Here is a 19,595-nt window from a genome sequence, read left to right on the forward strand (position 1 = left end):
CAGGGATTGAACCTGCAACCTCATGGTTCCTAGTCAGATTCGCTTCCACTGCACCACAACGGGAACTCCCAATACCCAATCTTGATTTAAAAAAAAAAAAAAAAAACTAGAATAGATAGTAATCTCCTTAAAATAACCAAAGATGGATGGATGGATGGACAGATAAGGAAAGAAGGAAGGAGGGAAAGATGGATTTAGAATGGAAGGAATGGCAGGAAGGGAAGGGAAAGGAGGAAGGAAGTTAAAGGCAAAGGCAAATTGGAATGGAAGAATGGAAGGAAAGAAGAGACGATGGACAAAAAGATGGACTGGAATGGGAGGAAGGAAGGGGAAAAGGAAGGAAGGAAGGGCAGAAGGATGTTCTGCATATGAGCCTTAGGTCACCATGGTTAGCATAATGTGACTTAGGGTGGGGGTCTGGCCACACCAGAAAGACCAACCACATAATTTAGGGTGAGGGTTTTGATCTCTCCCAGAGTGGCTAGGGACAGATAGCAGCAACATGGACAATCATGCCTATAAAATGGAGCCATAATTAAAAAAACAAAAAAAAAAACAAAAAAAACCCCTCTGAACACCGAGGCTCATAAGAGCTTCCCTGTTTAACAGAACTCCATGTGTACTGTCACACATCAATGCTGCACAAAGTCATGCATCCTGACTCTGGGAACAGAAAATGAATCTGTGTCCCCTCCCTGTAACAAGCCATTAGCATGAATATAACAGATTTCAGTGAGTTCTTTGAATTCCTTAAGTGAACTGTTAAACCTAAGTGTGATACTGGGGACCCCCAAACTTGTATTTGGTATCAGAAGTGAGGGTGGTCTCTTATTGGGACAGTTCCCTCTAACTTCACAGTTGTCTTAACTCTTCCTAGATAGAATGACACAAAGTCACAAAGATGTAGTTACCCTTGATTTATAAATTCAATGTGATCCCAATTTAAAAAAAACAAGGTGTTTTTGGTCTTTTGTCTTTTTAGGGCCACACCTGCAGCAGATGGAGGTTCCCAGGCTAGGGGTGGAATCGGAGCTACAGCTGCTGGCCTGCACCACAGCCACAGCCACAGCCACGTAGGATCTAAGCCGCATCTTCGACCTACGCCACAGCTTACGGCAACGCCAGATCCTTAACCCACTGAGTGAGGCCAGGGATCGAACCCGCAACCTCATGGTTACTAGTCAGGTTTGTTAACCACTGAGCCACGACAGGAACTCCAAAACAAGGTGTTTGTTTGTTTGTTTTTTGTCTTTTTGCTATTTCTTTGGGCCGCTCCCGCGGCATATGGAGGTTCCCAGGCTAGGGCTCAAATCGGAGCTATAGCCCCCAGCCTAAGCCAGAGCCATAGCAACGCAGGATCCGAGCCGCGTCTGCGACCTACACCACAGCTCACGGCAACGCCGGATCATAAACCCACTGAGCAAGGGCAGGGACCGAACCCGCAACCTCATGGTTCCTAGTCGGATTCGTTAACCACTGCGCCACGGCGGGAACTCCCAAAACAAGGTTTTTAATGGTGCTAAACAAGTTAGTACTAAAGATCCTATCAAAAAATAAATGTACAACAATAGCTAGAAAAACTCTGGAAAAGAAAAACTGTGAGGGATGGAGTAGCCCTACCAGATACCAACACATACTTTGATACATGCGTTCTCTCAAAGCACAGGGTAAAGACCCACTTTTTAATAAATTGTGCTGGGTCAACTGGAGAACCATTTGGAAAAAGCTAAATTGGATCCAAACCTCATTACAGACACAAGAATAAACACCAAATGGATAAGGGGAATACATGTAAAAAACTGAAACCAAACAAACTACTAGAAGAATGCAGGGGTGAATGTCTGCATAACCTGGATGGAGGGAAAAACTTTCTATAAATAAAGTCCAGATGTTTTAATAAAAGATTAATACAACCACAAAAACATAAAAATACTTTGGCAAGTCCAAAGACAAATGACAAACTGGGGGGGGGGGGATTTGTTACAACATATATCACAAATAGAGATAATATCCTTAATATATAAAGAACTCTTAAAAATCAAGGGGAAGGGAGTTCCTGTCATGGCGCAGCAGAAACGAATCCGACTAGGAACCATGAGGTTGTGGGTTTGATCCCTGGCCTCGCTCAGTGGGTAAAGGATCCGGCGTTGCCATGAGCTGTGGTGGAGGTCACAGATGAGGCTCAGATCCCACGTTGCTGTTAGACCCCTAGCCTGGGAACCTCCATATGCCGTGGGTGCAGCTCTAAAAAAAAAAAAAAAAAAGACAAAAAAAAAATCGAGGGGAAAAAAGAATACCTGATAGAAAATTAGGCAAAAAAAAAAAAAGATAATAAACAAGAAATATAAAAATGGGTTTTATATATATATATATATATGAAATTACATTCAACGTTGTTTATAATAATAGAAATGCCTATTAAAACTATAGAGAGATATCATTTCTTACCTAGCAGATTGGAAAAAATTTAAAAACCAGACAGTATACTCTGTTGGCGCAGCCATAGAGAAACAGGTACTATCATATATTGCTAGTGGTCATGTGAAAGAGCATGACCTTTATTGAAGGGAATGTGGCAATATCTAACAAACCAAAATTAACCCCTTGACCCAGCAATACCACTTGTGGGAATTTACATAGAAGATATATCTGTACAAAAAGGAGATGACATACGCATAATATATTTCATTTTGTCATTATTCTTAATTGCACAATACTGGAAACAACCAAAATTCATACACAGGAGAATGGTGGTTGCAGCTTGGAGACAAGATGGCAGAGTAGAAGGACTTGAGCTCACGTCCTCTCATGACAACACCAAAATCACAACTAATTGCTGAACAACCATCAACAAAAAAAGACTGGAACCTACCAAAAAAGATCTACATCCAAAGACAAAGAAGCAGCCACAGTGAGAAAGTAGGAGGGGCACATTCATGGTATAATCAAATCCCATACCTGCCAGGTGGGTGACCACAAACTGGAAAATATTATCACAGAGGTTCTCCCACAGGGGCAAGAGTTCTGAGCCCCATATCAAGTTCCCCAGCCTAGGGGTCTGGCATTGGGAGGAGGGAATCCGGCTTTGGCTTTAGAGTGCTCTATCAAAACCTCATGGTAACTGCAAGCCAAAAATCTACACTAGATACACACACCTAAGAAAAAGCAATCCAAACACGACACTAACAAGAGAAAAGGACAAAAGAGGAAGGGAATAAAAAGACTACAAAAACAAATCCAAAATAATTAACAAAATGGTATTAAGAACATAGCAGTAATTACCTTAAGTGTAGACAGATTAAATGCTCCAGCCAAAAGATACAGGCTGGCTGAATAGATACAAAAACAAGACCAACATATATGCTGTCTACCAAAAAACCCACTTCAGATCAAGGGACACACATAGACTGAAAGTGAGGGGATGGAAAAATGTATCCCATGCAAATGGAAATCAAAAGAAAGCTGGAGTAGCAATACTCCTATCAGGCAAAATAGACCTTAAAGACTGTTAAAAGAGACAGACATTACATAAGGATCATGGGATCAATCTAAGAAGATATACCAATTGTAAATATATACGCACCCAACATAGGAGCACCTCAATATATAAGGCAAATGCTAACAGCCATAAAAGAATTGACAGCAACACAATAATAGTAGGGGACTTTTAACACCTCAATTACATCAACAAACAGATCAAACAGAAAATTAATAAGGAAATGTAGGCCATAAATGACACATTAGACCAGAAGGACCTGATTGTTATTTATGGAATATTCCATCTTAAAGCAGCAGAATACACATTCTTTTCAAGTGCACATGGAACATTCTACACAACAGATCCCATGCTGGGCCAAAAAGCAAGCCTATAGAAGCATGGAGCTTCCATTCCCTCTCCAGGTCCAGGTGTGTCACTCTCCTACCACCTGCATGTGTTTACCAATTCAGAAGCTCTCTGAACCCGGTCCTATTGAGTTTCTATAGAGACTGCTTCACGCAGGCATGACTGATGCACTCATTGGCCCACTGGCTTTTGATTCAAACTCCAGCCCTTCTCCCCTTCCCCAGAAGTTGGGGGTGGGACCACAAGTTCCAAACCTCTAATCAGGTGGTTGATTCTCCCGGCAACCGGCCCCCACTCCTTAGGTGGGATCCTAAAGTCAGGCCATTAATATAACAGAAGACACCTGTATTGCACTCTTCGCTTAAACTCCAAGGGTTTCAGGAGCTCTCTGCCAGCAGTTGGGAGCTAAAATCAATTAGTATGTTTGTTGGAGTTCCCGCTGTGGCACAAGGGATCGGCAGTGTCTCCGGAGTGCTGAGATGTGAGTTTGATCCCCAGCCGGCAAAGTGGGTTAAGGACCCGGCATTGCTGAAACTGTGGCATAGGTCACAACTACAGCAAGACACAAAATATATCATAGACACAGTATATGATCCCATTTACAGGAAATGTCCAGAACAGGCAAATCCAGAGACAGAAAAGCAGATTAGTTGTTGTCAGAGGCTGGGATGGGAGCGACTGCTAACGGAGACCAGGTCTCCTTTTGGGGTGATAGAATCGCTCTGGAAGGGCAGACGGACAAGGCTCCAAGTCTCTCTAGTGCCCTGGACTTTGCACCTGTGGGGATGCTGCCAGGCAAATGTTGAACTGCTCCCCTATCCCCCACCCCCTGCCTTGTTAGCCTCTGCTGCCTTTGGTCCTGGCTGTGGCCATTGCCCACAGCAATGTACAGCAAAGTGATTCAGTTATACATATTCTTCTTCATATTCTTCTCCATTATGATATGTCACAGGATATTGACTATAGTCTCCTGTGCTATACAGTAGGACCTTGTTGTTTATCCATAATATATATAATAGCTTACATCTGCTAATCCCAAACTCCCAATCCTTCCTTCCTCCCAGCCCCCTCCCCCTTGACAACCACAAGTCTGTTTCTGTTTCATAGATATGTTCATTTGTATCGTATTTTAGATGAGAAAAGGGAAATTTTTAAAATATACCTTTGTCCGCTTCTACCAAGATAGCTAACAAGATTTGTTATCACCAAGGTAGAATGAGAATGGGGTGGAAGGTTCAGGGGAGAAGTGACAATTCTGTGTGTACATGTATGAATAGTTGTGTCTCTTTGAATCATATTAACATTTTACATATATAAGAATAAAATTAAACACCCTCACACCATGCACCAAAATAAACTCAAAATGGCTGAAAGACTTAAATATACGACAGGACACCATCAAACTCCTAGAAGACAACATAGGCAAAACACTCTGACATCAACATCATGAATATTTTCTCAGGTCAGTCTCCCAAAGCAATAGAAATTACAGCAAAAATAAACCCATGGGACCTCATCAAACTGAAAAGCTTTTGCACAGCAAAGGAAACCCAAAAGAAAACAAAAAGACAACTTACAGAATGGGAGAAAATAGTTTCAAATGATGCAACCGACAAGGGCTTAATCTCTAGAATATATAAACAACTTATACAACCCAGCAGCAAAAAAGCCAATCAATCAATGGAAAAATGGGCAAAAGACCTGAATAGACATTTCTCCAAAGAAGATATACAGATGGCCAACAAACACATGAAAAACTGCTCAACATCGCTGATTATAAGAGAAATGCAAATCAAAACTACCATGAGATATCACCTCACACCAGTCAGAATGGCCATCATTAATAAGTCCACAAATAACAAGTGCTGGAGGGGCTGTGGAGAAAAGGGAACCCTCCTACACTGTTGGTGGGAATGTAAACTTGTCCAGCCACTATGGAGAACAGTTTGGAGATACCTTAGAAATCTATACATAGAACTTCCATATGACCCCGCAATCCCACTCTTGGGCATCTATCCGGACAAAACTCTACTTAAAAGAGACACGTGCACCCGCATGTTCATTGCAGCCCTATTCACAATAGCCAGGACATGGAAACAACCCAAATGTCCATCAACGGATGATTGGATTAGGAAGATGTGGTATATATACACAATGGAATACGACTCAGCCATAAAAAAGAACGACATAATGCCATTTGCAGCAACATGGATGGAACGAGAGAATCTCATCCTGAGTGAAATGAGCCAGAAAGTCAAAGACAAATACCATAAATATCACTTATAACTGGAATCTAATATAAGGCACAAATGAACATCTCCTCAGAAAAGAAAATCATGGACTTGGAGAAGAGACTTGTGGCTGCCTGATGGGAGGGGGAGGGAGTGGGAGGGATCGGGAGCTTGGGCTTATCAGACACAACTTAGAATAGATTTACAAGGAGATCCTGCTGAATAGCATTGAGAACTTTGTCTAGATACTCATGTTGCAACAGAAGAAAGGTTGGGGGAAAAATGTAATTGTAATGTATACATGTAAGGATAACCTGACCCCCTTGCTGTACAGTGGGAAAAAAATAATAATAAATAATTTTAAAAAAAGAATAAAATTAAATCAACAAAAATGGAAAGAAATAAAACCTAAAATGGAATGCAAACAGAAAAAAATGAACCTAACTATATACCAAGTAAATAACATAAGCACCCTCGATAGGAAAAAAAATCAAAAAGAAAAACTAATCCAAATAACTTCTGAACAGGGTTCTTTGCTTACGTATCCTCAGTATAAAAGACATGCAAATAAATCATGTACTGTACTCAATACATTGGTTTTTCACAAGTGTGGGTGCAGGAATTCTGATTCTACTTTCTGTACATTTTAAGACTGAGCAAATGAGTCAATATATTGACACCAGGAGCCAGTGCTCTCACTGTTGATGAAGGGAGATACAGATATGGAATGAGAGGGGCCTAGGAAGATTCCTTGGATATGTGTATGAATTCAAGGTATGTGTGTATGTGTCTATATGTGTGTGCATATGTACACATATACATATGCAGACATATACACAGAGCTTTGTTCTCTGAAAGGCCTTAGAAGTAATGATACCCCAACAGCAATGAACATACTTAGCACCCAGATTTTGATTTCTATATATAATTATTTACTAACAGGAACCAGTGCTCCTTGGAGAAATGGCTGATTAGGCCTGGGGCAGGGAAAGACAAAGAGGGCTGATACATCTTATTATGTTGGAAACTAAGGAAGTGCTCAGTAAATTATCAGGCTGTGACAAAAGGACAAGAAAAGTCAGCTTAAAGGGGCTTCCACTGGATAACTCAGGGACAACTAAGCATCAAAATAAACAATGATAGTAATGGATTATAACCACTGAAAATCTGGGATGGAAATGCTATAAAATTGTGTTGTGATGATTGTTGTACAACTATAAATGTAATAAAATTCACTGAGTAATAAAAAAATAAACACACTGTATCTTTTTTAAAAATCCACTGAAAAAATTAAAATCCATAAAAATAAAAATTCTATATTACTATAAATAAGAGGAATCCCCACTTCCTAACACCATCACTTACCTTGGGCATTAGAATTCCAACATGTGAATTTTGGATGCACACAAACATCCAGACCATAGCAAAGGTCAACAACAAAAACCAATCATACATCTATATACTAGCAATGAATACTTGAAATTTATTTATTTTTGTCTTTTTTGGGCCACACCTGTGGCATATGGAAGTTCTCAGGCTAAGGGTCAAATTGGAGGGGTAGCTGCCGGCCTACACGACAGCCACAGCAATGCCAGATCCGAGCCATGTCTGCAAGCTACACCACAGCTCCAGGCAACGCCAGATCCTTAACCCACTGAGCAAGCCCAGGGATGGAACCTGAATCCTCATGGATACTAGTCAGATTTGTTACCACTGAGCCACAACAGGAACTCCTTGAAATTGAAATTTTAACAACAAAACCATTTTCAATGGCTTAAAAAATGAAACATGCCATGTTGTTATGGAATGAATTATGTTACCCCTCAAATTCCTAAGTTGATGCCCAAACCCCCAGGGTGACTGTATTTGGAGATCAGACTTTTAGAAGGTAATTAGGCTAAATGAGGTCATAAGATTGGGGCCCAATTCAATAGGACTGGTATTCTCCTGAAAATAGGAAGAAACACCAGAGGTCCCTCTCTGCAGAGGCACAAAGGAAAGACCATGTGAGGACAGTGAGAAGGCAGCGGTCTACAAGCCAGGAAGAGAGGCTTCACCAGAAACCAACCCTGATCTGGGACTTGCAGCCTCCAGAACTGTGAGAAAATTAATTTGTTGTTTAAGCTACTCAGTCTGTGACATTTTATTATGGCAGCCTGAGCAGACTAATACGCATGAATAGGATCTCTATGTTGAAAATTACAAAATATTGATGAAATAAATAAAAGAAGATCTAAATAAATGGAGAGACATAGCTTGTTCACGGACTAGAAGATGCAACAAAATAATGATGTCTATTCTTCCCAAACTAATCTATAGGACTAACTCAATTCCTATCGAAATCATGCCAAGATCATTTTTAGATATGTCAACAAGATTATTCTGAAATGTATATACAAATACAAAGGCAAAAGAGTAAGAATAGCCAAACAATTTAGAAAAAGTGGAATTAAGTTGAAGAAATCACACTACTTGGTTTCAAAACTTACCGTAAAGCTGCAGTAATGAAGACGGTGTGGTGATGGCAGAGGATTAGATACATAGATCAAGACAACAAAAGAACAGTCCAGAAAGAGACCCCACAAACATGGCCAACTGACGTTTGACAAGACCATAAAAATCATTTCAATGGAGAAAAGATGGTCCTTTCAACAAATGAGGTTAGAACAAATAGAAGTCCATTTGCTAAATTATAAACCTCAGCCTAATCCTAACACCTCACATAAAAACTAATGCGAAATGGCTCTTAGGTCTAAATGTAAATCTAAAACGATAAAACGTAGAGAATGGGAAAAAATTGTCATGACCTAGTGTGATATTGTGATTTATAATATTTTTTTTTTCTATTTTTGACCACCCCATGGCATAGAGTTCCTAGGGCAAGGGATCAGATCCAAGCTGCAGTTGTGACCTACACCACAGTTTCAGCAATGCCGGGTCCTTAACCCACTTTGCCGGCTGGGGATCAAACTCACATCTCAGCACTCCGGAGACACTGCCGATCCCTTGTGCCACAGCGGGAACTCCAACAAACATACTAATTGATTTTAGCTCCCAACTGCTGGCAGAGAGCTCCTGAAACCCTTGGAGTTTAAGCGAAGAGTGCAATACAGGTGTCTTCTGTTATATTAATGGCCTGACTTTAGGATCCCACCTAAGGAGTGGGGGCCGGTTGCCGGGAGAATCAACCACCTGATTAGAGGTTTGGAACTTGTGGTCCCACCCCCAACTTCTGGGGAAGGGGAGAAGGGCTGGAGTTTGAATCAAAAGCCAGTGGGCCAATGAGTGCATCAGTCATGCCTGCGTGAAGCAGTCTCCATAGAAACTCAATAGGACCGGGTTCAGAGAGCTTCTGAATTGGTAAACACATGCAGGTGGTAGGAGAGTGACACACCTGGACCTGGAGAGGGAATGGAAGCTCCAAGCCTCTTCCCCTATACCTTGCCCCTCCGCATCTCTTCCACCTGCATGTTCACCTGTATCCTTTATCATGTCCTAGTGTTTCCCTGAGTTCTGTGAGCCACTCTAGCAAATGAAGCGAACCCAAAAAGTAGGTTGTTGGAACCTCAGATCCACAGCGGGTTGGTCAGAAGCACAGGTGATAGGCTTTTGACTGGCTTTTACGTTGGGAGGTGGGGCAATTGCAGGGAACTGAACCCCTTAACCTGTGAGATCTGACACAATCTCCAGGTAGACAGTATCAGAATTAAGCTGCACAACACCCAGCTGGTGTCACAGAATTGCTCGTTGTGGGAGAAGACCTCCACACATTTGGTGGCCAGAAGTACCAGAAGTGAAGAGTGTGAGTTAAAGACTCACAGGAGTGATACAGTAGAAAAGAACTGGGTTTTTCTCTACATAGGAGGCTAGAGTTTTTCAATCTCACCTAGGGTAGTCAAAGAGTTCTTAGATCTAACATCGAAAGCACAACCCATAAAGGAAATAGTTTACATGTGGGACATTTTCAAAATTAAAAATTCTTTCTCTATGACCAACCCTATGAACTGAAAGACAAGCCACACACCTGGAGAAAATATTTACAAACCACATGTCTGACAAAGCTCTTGTACACAGAATATACAAAGAACTCACAAAACTCAGTAGTGAGGAAACATACAATGCAATTTAAAAAGGGACAGAAGCCTTGATTGGACACTCACCAAAGAGGATATGCAAAAAGTAAACAAAGATATTCAACATCATTAGCCATTAGGGAAATGCAAATTAAAACCATCCAAGAGATAGCACTATACCACTAGAATGTACGAAATTAAAAATGCAGTTGACCATGGAAGAGCATCGCCTTGAACTGCACGGGTTCACCTGCGCGTGGATTTTTTTCAATAAATGCATAATCCCGTACTACACGATCTGCAGTTAGTTGGGACCACAGATACAGAGGGCCAACTGGAGGTGGACTTCCAACTACTAGGAGGGTTGGTGCCCCCAACCTGAGGGTTTTTCAAGAGTCAGCTATACTGACAGTACTAAGTACTGGCAAAAATGTGAAGCGATTGGAATTCTTACACATTTCTGGTGGAAATGAAAAATAATTCAACCATCCTGGAGAACAATTTGGCAGATTCCTAAAGAGTTAAACCATACACTTACCATATGACCTAGCAATCCACTATTTACTCTAGAGAACTGAACACATATGTCCATGAATGTTTAAAGTAGCTCTGCTCATAACTGCCAAACACCGAAAATAATTCGCATGTCTTTCAACAGGAGAATGGATAAATAAGCTGCAGTACATCTACAAAATGAAAGGCCAGTCAGCAATAAAAAGGAAAGAACTATTGACACACACAACTTGGCTGAATCTCTAGGGAATCGCACTGAGTGGGAAAAAAATCCAGTTCCAGTAGGTTACAGACTTTATGTGATTTGATTTTATCACATTCTTGAAATGACAAAATTCTAGAAATAGAGACTAGATCAGTAATTGCTAGAGGTCTAGGAACAGGGCGGGGGTGGGTGGAGAACAGATGATTGAACTGTGTCTGAACAACATCATGTGAATATCCTGGTTGTGACATTGTGTTATAATTTTGCAAGATGTTACCATTGATGGAAACTGAATCAAAGATACATGAGATTTCTCTGTATTATTTTTACAACGGCATGTCAATTACTGCAAAAGAATAATTTTTTTAAAAAAGCTACATACTGTATGATTCCATTTATATGACATTCTTGCAAAGATACAACTCTGATACAAAACGTCTGTGGTTGCCTGAGGTTACAGTTAGGGGAGGATATGACTATAGGGGGTTGCATAAGGCCCTTTTTCGGTGTGATGAAACTATTCTCTATTCTATAGATTAGGTGTCACAGTCTACACAGGTGTTAACGTTTATCAGCCTGGACCACAAAAATCAATGTTACTGCACACAAATTTTAAAAATAAAAAAATTTTTAAGTGAAAGAAAAAAAAAAAAAAAGATGGTGGGCTGTGGGTGCCTGCCATATTCTGTCTCTTGACCAAATGAGAATCCAAAGTCCAACTGAGAAAATTACTTGAGGAAAATCATTTAAAAGACAAGCAAGTTCCCCATTTCATTCCCACATTCCGTCTCGACATTATGGCTCCAGCTCACTGAGGAAGGCTCTAAGAAATACCTGTGGGAGACCAGAGGCTGCATTTGTCATCAGGTTGTGACTGAAGACAATTCGACCATCCACACAAAGATTCAGCAAAGAAAAGCCCTGAAAGGCAATTGCCCCAAAAGTCTTACTTCCCCGACGACTTGACTTTGTGTTCTCTCCCGGCTGAGTTAAGGGATCCAGATTACCTCTGGCTGCCAGAGGCTCAAAGAGAAATTTGCAACTCAACTAATGTTATAATGCGTAACTAGCAGTTCCACCCTAAGTCTTTTTTGTGTCTACATTCAAATTTGGCCTTGCTGCTGGCTCTCATTACCCCTGATTTTATTGCTTATTTGCAAATAATTTCCTATTCTACGTCTGAGAGTCCTACAGTGCTCAACGCGTCCAGGGCAGAACAGAAGGAAACAGACAACATACTTACTTGGAGTTCGGCCATTTCCTGCTCTTCTTGGGAAAAGTCAGAGATGTGTGAGGATTGAGCTAGAAGAGTGGAGAAGTGTAGAGCATATGAGAGACTCCATCAGGCTTCCAGTGCCCAGAATTATCTGCCTAGAAATCCTCTCACACCAACTGGGTGTGAGGCCTCTCTGTGGAAGTTTGGGCAACCTCCACAGTTTGAACTTGTGGTTTTAACAACCACTTGTGTATACTTGAGTCTTTTCCTCATGTGACCATCTGACACAAAAGGGTTTTGTGGTTTTTTTTTTTCCTAAAAATACTTGTGTTCTGACTCACAAGTTGTATTTCTAGGTATTTTCCATTATGAAATAATGTGTCATAATTTCTCTGTAAGTACCTTCATCTCAGCATTGACTTTTAACGATGCCAAATTTAAACAATCCTAAATGACCCATAATATGGGATTAACAAGGAAATGCAAGGGATTAAATTCTATGTGGTTATTAAAAAAAAAGTATGGTACCGTACTGTGTACCATACTTTGTACTTTTCTGTGTACTTTTCTGTACATACATCTAAATTACAAGGTTTTTAAACGTTAGAGAATAAACTTTTAAGCTGAATCACAGTAACTTCTAAATAAAAAAAGGGCAGGTTATAAAACTGCAGGAACCCATTTGAAAACCGTATGTTAAATGTTTTAAAATGCACGCCCCTTATACACACTACAAATGTCGAAGAACGGACATTTAAATGTAAGAGGGGATAAAATTAGTTCCTTTGAATTTTCTTTTCCTCTATTTTCTAATCAATCTATAATTCGAATGTGTTACTTGTTAAATGTCAAAAGAAACCGAACTTTACAACTATTATTCCCATGCGTTTTAAGCCCCATCCCCGCCCCCAGACCCCACACCACCAGACCCTGCCCAGCCCTCCCGAGCCCCAAGCTCTCAGGTGAGTTCTCTCAGGTGCCTCTTCTTGCTTCTCCTCACCTCACTGGGGCCGTCTTGCCCAGGAGCCAGAAGGAAGCCTTCGGGTGCAGATTCACTTCAGCTGGAGCATTCACACCAGGCCCCTACCTCGGGGCTTGGGCAAAGGGAAAGGGACAGAGGGAGAGGCGGGGACGCCTAAGGAGGAGCTTGAGGGGTGCGAATGAACTCTTAGCGCAGGTCACTGTGCTGGAAAATGTGTAAAAGTCAACGTTTAATAAGCACCATTCAACCCTGACTAGCCCCCTAACTTTGTCTGCCACGGAACCCACAGATCCTCATTCGCTGACCTCTCGGTCCACCATCACTAATCCCACAACCTCCCACGTCCATGACCCCTACAAACCGGCTGCATTGTTCCCCCAGAACTCCCCATCACTCAGCCCATCACTCCTACCACTCGCCCCCTCAACCTCTCTCTCGACAACAGATTTTCTGCTCGCTGCAGAGGAGACCGTTACAAGAACTGGCCCCGAGAAGCACTTCCGCTTTGGGACAACTCGGGCTCCGCAGCCACAGCGCTGCAGCGACCGGGTATGCGCAAGCTCAGTGGGGGCTTTGAGCCTGCGTCCGCCAATAGTCAACATGGGGGCACACCCACCTCCCTCTCGCCCGACGCGAACGCGGTGGGGCAGCAGCGCAGGCGCAGAGGGAAGATGGCCGCTCCGGTGACGTCACTGTTCTGAAGCGACGGCCGCGCCCACTGCGTGTCTTCCCCTTGCGGGTGCTGGTGTAGAACAGGTGTTTACTTTGATCGGTGGAGGCCGTCATTCCTAAGACTCCAAAAACCTGTTTCCTTACGGCGGGAAAGAGAAGTGGCCAATTAAGGAAAATGCTAGCAGGCGGAAACTTGATCTTTTGAAACTGGAGGGCGAGGGCAGCTTCGGGTTCGCAGGTGTAATTGAATAGGAAATGGGGATGCATGGTAGAATTGCTCTACAAGCACAAAGGCTAGGAGGTTGGCTTCTTAGTTCACTAGCTCCATCCAGTGGCTAAGGCTGGAAGTTTACAGCCTCGCTTTTGAAGGACGGTGTGCAGACAAACAAGAGGCTGAAGAATAAATAAACGGCGACTTAGAGGAGGGACACACACACACACACACACACACCCTGGGATGATGGGGATGTGTTAAGTAGTGGCTGACAGGTTGTTTTCTCAGGATGAGCAGGGACAATCTCCTTTTGTCAGGAGTGACAGTTACGCTGACCAAAAGGAACCAGCCACACAAATATCTGAAGCAAAGAAATTTGTGGTGGAGGGCCACTCTAGCCTCGAACTACCTGCCTCCAAGAGAGGAATCCCCTTCCATCCTCTTGAAGCCATTGGCATTTAGGGTGGTGTTGGTATGTGCAGCCAAACTGAATCTTCAATGATACAGCAGACTTTTCTGTCTTGGCCAATGTGTCACTAAATGGGAGACACATGGGATGGGGGGGCAGGTGAATAACGGTGCATGAAGGACAAATTGGGGAGAGACACAAGAGTGATGTCAGGGAGGTGAATGAGCAGTAGAGTGGAGTGAATATGGGGAGTGTGGAGCAGAGTGAGTAAATGAGTATGCATTTGATTTTTTTTTTTTTTGAGTGCCTGTGGCATGCAGAAGTTCCCCGGCCAGAGAGCAAACCTGTGCCACAGCGGTGATCCAAGCCACAGCAGTGACAATGCTGGATACCTAACCACGAGGCCACCAGGGAATTCCAATGCATTTGATTTTGAATTAATAAGATTATGAATGAGACTGAGTAAATGATGGGGAAATGAGGCACAGTCTAAATGGCAAGAAGTGGAAATGGGAGCAGATTGTGAGTTGATTGGGGCAATGAAAGTTGGCGAATGTGAATGAGGTTGATAAAGCATTAGTGTGCAAGTTGGTATGAGTACTAAGGCTTAGAGTGTAAATGAATGATGGTTTAGGGGGTACAGTATGAGTAAAGAGAGGCAAATTTAGGGGGAAAGTAGAAGTGAACGAAGGTAATGTGAGATGTGAGGCGCTGAAGGAAGAGTGGGGGGGCACAAGGGACAGAACACAAGGGAAGGGAAATGAACGCGTGGTTGAATGGAATACTTGAATCGAGTCTTGTTTGTTTGTTTGTTTGAGTGGGGATACTGTGAGGGAGGAGATTGACCAGAGGTGCATGAAGGACAGAATGGGATTAGATGGGGGTAATGCAAGGCATTGCCTGGAATGTGCAGAGATCCCAGTAGGCATCAGCCCAGGTGAATAAGTTGAAGCGTGTATGTAAATGGAGGTAACATTGGACAGAGTGAGAATGGGAGACGGTGAGTAATTGTGAGGCCAGGGGAGAGGGGAGGAGGGACACGTTGCCCAAAGCAAGTAAAGTGAGAGAAACGGGGCCCAATGTGAGCAAAAAGTGGTAAACCTGAGGCAGAGAGTGATGGAATGAGAGTCGCATGGGGAGTTCCTGTCTTGGCGCAGCAGAAACGACTCCAACTGGGAACCACGAGGTTTCAGTTTCAATCCCCAGCCTCGCTCAGTGGGTTAAGGATTAGGCATTGCCATGAGCTGTGATGTAGGTCACAGACGTGGCTCGGAGCCAGCATGGCTGTGGCTGTGGTGTAGGCCGGCAGCTGTAGCTCCGATTGGACCCCTAGCCTGGGAACCTCTATGTGCCGTGGGTGCAGCCCTAAAAAGCAAAATAAATAAATAAATAAATAAATAAATAAATAAAAGAGAGTCCCATAGGGCAGAGTGGGAGCAACTGGACGGGAATCAGGAGCAGAATGGGAGAGATGAGTGGAAACAGGGATTACATTGGGTGTGACTGCAAATGTAGGACATAGCATGAGGCAGAGTGAGAGTAAATGGAGGCAAATGAAGAGAAGATTTGAGAAAGAACGGAGGTGACCAAGCATGGAGTATGTGTGGGTACCTTGAATGAGTGTTTGAGAGTAATACAGTCCCAGGAAATGCCGGTAATATGGGGGAGGGGGGCAGCCCTTGAGAGAAGTGAAGAAAGGGCACAAGGGAATGAGGCCCAGAGTCAATGAACAAAGCTGAAGGATGGACCACATGAGAGTAGATGGGAGTCCTTTGATGAGGTGTCAGGAATTGAAGATGAAAATAGGAAATGTGAGTCGGAGTGGGAGTGAATGGAGGTGAAGGAGAACTACGATGTGAGCGAGCTTGGGTCATGGCAAGTAGAGGGTTATCGAATGGCAGTAACACGAGGCCCAATGAGACCGAATATAAGTGGGTGTGAGGCAGTGTAAGTGGACGGGGGAATAAAAGGTAGAATGAGAATGGGGGTAAAAAGGCAGTAGAGTGAACATGTATATGTAATATATCTTGTGTAATATGCAATGTGAGGCAGAGTCTGATTGAATGGAGGTAACGTGGGGCAGATTCCAGTAAACGAGGGTGGAACAGAGCATGCTAAGTGAAGAGAGGTGAAGGGGTTGCTGAGAATATATAAATGGAGGTAATTTGGGGCAGGGGTTGACAGCAAGGTGGCCATATTTTACAGAGCAGGAGGAATCTCAGGTGGTAGCACTGACTACTCAGCAGAGTGTAGTAGGTAGGATGGAGGCGATGAGGGGCAGAGTGAACGGAAATGAAGGTAATCAAGAGGGTTAGAGCATGGTGAATGGGACTAGAGTGGGACGGTGTTAAGGAATGTAGCGGAACATGGGCCAAGTATGAGGCTTAGTACCTCAATCTTGTCTGGCCTTTGTGTGTCCCCACCTCCTCTTTCCCCTGGATCCCTTTCAGACACCTCTAGGTTTCTCCCTGTCTTTGTCTCATTCAGCCTCTGTGTATACAGAATCTTCCTTTTTCTTTGTGTGTGTCTTTAAGGGAAGATGGTGAGGTGCCCAACCCCCTTCCTTCTGTGTTCCAGAACCTATCACTTAGATCTTTGCTCATAGCGCCCAGAGTTCCAGAATGACCAGAGTATTGAACACCGCAGGGTGAGTCTGGAGCAAAGAAGTCAGTTAGGAGGGCTGTCATAATGAAAGCCTGGGGCTCTGTGGTGGTGACCCTCACCATGCTAATGGCTGCCACTGTGGATGCCAAGATTTATGAACGCTGTGAGCTGGCAACGAAGCTGGAGAAGGCGGGCCTCAATGGCTTCAAGGGCTACACCACTGGAGACTGTGAGATTCTGTTACCCCAAGTCCTACCCACCCACCACACTCAGACCCAGGTCCCTTTTGCCATCTGTCCCCTCCCCAGGCTAGGGAACAATCCTCTCGCCCCCCCCCCCCAACTGTGATGTGTAGTTTAACTCTAATCTTATCTTTCTCATCATTTCCTTCACAACTCTTTTCCCTCATCTCTACTACCACCACCACCATTACCATCAATGTCATCACTGCTGTTATCACCATGCATACCATCACCACCACCATTACTGGTATCTCATCACAATCACCAACATCAACACCACCACCAAACCAAGATCATCACCCCTACGACTGAGATGAAAACCATCCCTGCCCCCACATCCACCCTCCCCTATTCCCAGGACTCATGACTGTCTGCTACCTCCCCTCTCTCTCCCTGTCCCAGGGCTGTGCATGGCACACTATGAGAGTGGCTTTGACACCTCCTTTGTGAACCACAATCCTGATGGCAGCAGCGAATATGGCATTTTCCAGCTGAACTCCGCCTGGTGGTGTGACAATGGTGTTACACCCACCCAGAACCTCTGTCACGTGGAGTGTCATGGTGAGGTAGCACTGGGGACATCTTGAAGCCCTGCCTGGCCCCACTCCCCAGCATAGAGAGAGCAAGACTATCTAAGCTACAATCTTTTTTTGTTTTGTTTTGTTTTGTCTTTTTGTCCTTTTAGGGCCACACCTGTGGCATATGGAGATTCCCAGGCTAGGAATCTAATCGGAGCTGTTGCTGCTGGCCTACACCACAGCCACAGCAAAGCTAAATCCTAGCCATGTCTGTGACCTACACCACAGCTCATAGCAACGCTGGATCCTTAACCCACTGAGCAAGGCCAGGGATCGAACCCGCAACCTCATGGTTCCAAGTCAGATTCATTTCCACTGCGCCACAATGGGAACTCACAAAGCTACAATCTTAAGTAACAATCAGAAAAATGATAAGGGAAGGAGCAGAGTTGCCTGGGCTGTTAGAAACAACATCTTGTATCCTTAACCAGACCACACTGAGATGTCGTCTAGGTCAGGAGGATTCAAAGCTCCCAAACCTCACCTAGAATAGAGGTCATCTAGGACTAGGCACCATGGTAGCTGAGATTAAACAGGACTAGCCAATGTGGAGACTGAGGTCACTTGTAACCAGTCAAAATTGGTATTGAGGTTATCCAGGACCTGACAACATAGTGTTTGAAGCCCCCAGGACTGACCAGCCTTGCAGTTGAGTGGCTTCCCAACCAGCCAACAGCCATTGCAGTTGAGATCATTCATAACCACACAAAAATGACCATTGAAGTCACCCAGAACTGGCCCAACATGGAGTTTGAGGTTGTTCAGGACCAGCCAGTAGGGTAGTTGAGATTATTCATAACCAGCCAACATGACAGTCAAGATCACACAGGATTAGTCAATGAGCTAAGGCTGTACAGAACCAGCCAACGTGGCAGTTGAGGTAATTCATAACCAGCTGATAAGTGCATCAAGGTCATCCAGAATCAGACAATATAGAAGTTATTCAGGCCCTAAGGAACCCAGAACCCCTGGGCCTTTCATACACTGTCGCCCTGTCCCAAATATACCAGATCGCTATGTCCCTCTCCTTCCCCAGAACTGCTCAACCGCCATATTCTTGATGACATCATGTGTGCCAAGCAGGTAGTGTCCTCACAGGAAGGTATGAATGCCTGGTAAGTGTACAGGAATGGCTGGGACCCTGGGCAACCGGGATAGTGGCACTGCCATTCTATCAGCCTGTCCACTTCATCCTCCCTCTCTCCTTTCCTTTCCCAGGGATTCTTGGAGCCAGCACTGTTCTGGCCATGACTTATCTGAATGGCTCAAGGGGTGTCATTTGAATGTAAAACCTGACCCAAAAAGAATTCATTCATGACTAAGATTCTCAGTGATAGAAATTTTCTTTTCCTTTTTGTTCTTTCTCTTGTGGATTTAATAAAGTATGATACTATAAAGAATGCAAGAGACCCCTGAGGTCTGACTCACTTCATTTTTCCAATGCTTGAAGGTAACCCGATTCAATCCCTCCCTTCACATATTCAAAGCTCTAATCAGGGGACACAAGATAATTTGGGATAGGAGTGGAGGATGATGTAGTGATTAAGAGCATAAGTTCTCCTGGGTTCAGATACCATCTCTACCACTTACTAGCTAGGTTGTCTCGAGTGAGGCACTTAATTTCTTTGTGCCTCAGTTTCTTCATCTGAAAAATGATGATGTAGGGGGAGTAAGTATTTCACGAGGTTGTTAGGAGAATTGAATGAATTAATGTTTGCAAAGCACATAAAGTGCTTGGTACTCAAAGCGATTCTAGGTCTGGAGATAGAAGGGATGAGGAGGTAGGAAAATTGGCTTCTTTTGAAAAGTATC

At 43.5% G+C, this 19,595-nt stretch overlaps 2 protein-coding genes across 6 annotated transcripts in view; one reads left to right on the plus strand and one right to left on the minus strand.

Annotated features, from left to right (window-relative positions):
- Window positions 1–13,610, minus strand: part of ZNF182 (zinc finger protein 182) — a 29,958-nt gene extending 16,348 nt beyond the window's left edge. For 3 of the 5 annotated variants that reach the window (XM_047765217.1, XM_047765215.1, XM_047765216.1), the window contains exons 1-2: window positions 13,083–13,610; window positions 12,110–12,168 (exon numbers count right to left, since the gene is read on the minus strand). In XM_047765217.1, coding sequence (XP_047621173.1) covers window positions 12,110–12,124 — 15 coding nt within the window. In that variant the 5' untranslated portion in view covers window positions 12,125–12,168; window positions 13,083–13,610. The remainder of the gene's footprint in view (window positions 1–12,109; window positions 12,169–13,082) is intronic. The other 2 variants (XM_047765213.1, XM_047765214.1) reach the window with 2 other exon arrangements.
- A 3,437-nt stretch (window positions 13,611–17,047) lies between these two features.
- LOC125117880 (sperm acrosome-associated protein 5-like) lies at window positions 17,048–19,101 on the plus strand. Its single transcript, XM_047763965.1, has 4 exons — window positions 17,048–17,192; window positions 17,608–17,766; window positions 18,820–18,898; window positions 19,002–19,101. The coding sequence occupies exons 1-4, from the start codon at window positions 17,048–17,050 to the stop codon at window positions 19,099–19,101; spliced, it is 483 nt and encodes a 160-aa protein (XP_047619921.1).
- The last annotated feature ends 494 nt before the right edge of the window (window positions 19,102–19,595 follow it).

The sequence above is a fragment of the Phacochoerus africanus genome, chromosome X, assembly GCF_016906955.1.
Source record: "Phacochoerus africanus isolate WHEZ1 chromosome X, ROS_Pafr_v1, whole genome shotgun sequence".
In the NCBI taxonomy this organism is placed as follows: Eukaryota; Metazoa; Chordata; class Mammalia; order Artiodactyla; family Suidae; genus Phacochoerus; species Phacochoerus africanus.

Bases quoted from the DNA above. Each gene is read 5' to 3' on its own strand.
- LOC125117880 (XM_047763965.1), top strand. From the start codon at position 17,048: ATGAAAGCCTGGGGCTCTGTGGTGGTGACCCTCACCATGCTAATGGCT. The intron at 17,767-18,819 runs GTGAGGTAGCAC...CTCCTTCCCCAG, and splicing joins CTGTCACGTGGAGTGTCATG to AACTGCTCAACCGCCATATT. The intron at 18,899-19,001 runs GTAAGTGTACAG...TTCCTTTCCCAG, and splicing joins CAGGAAGGTATGAATGCCTG to GGATTCTTGGAGCCAGCACT.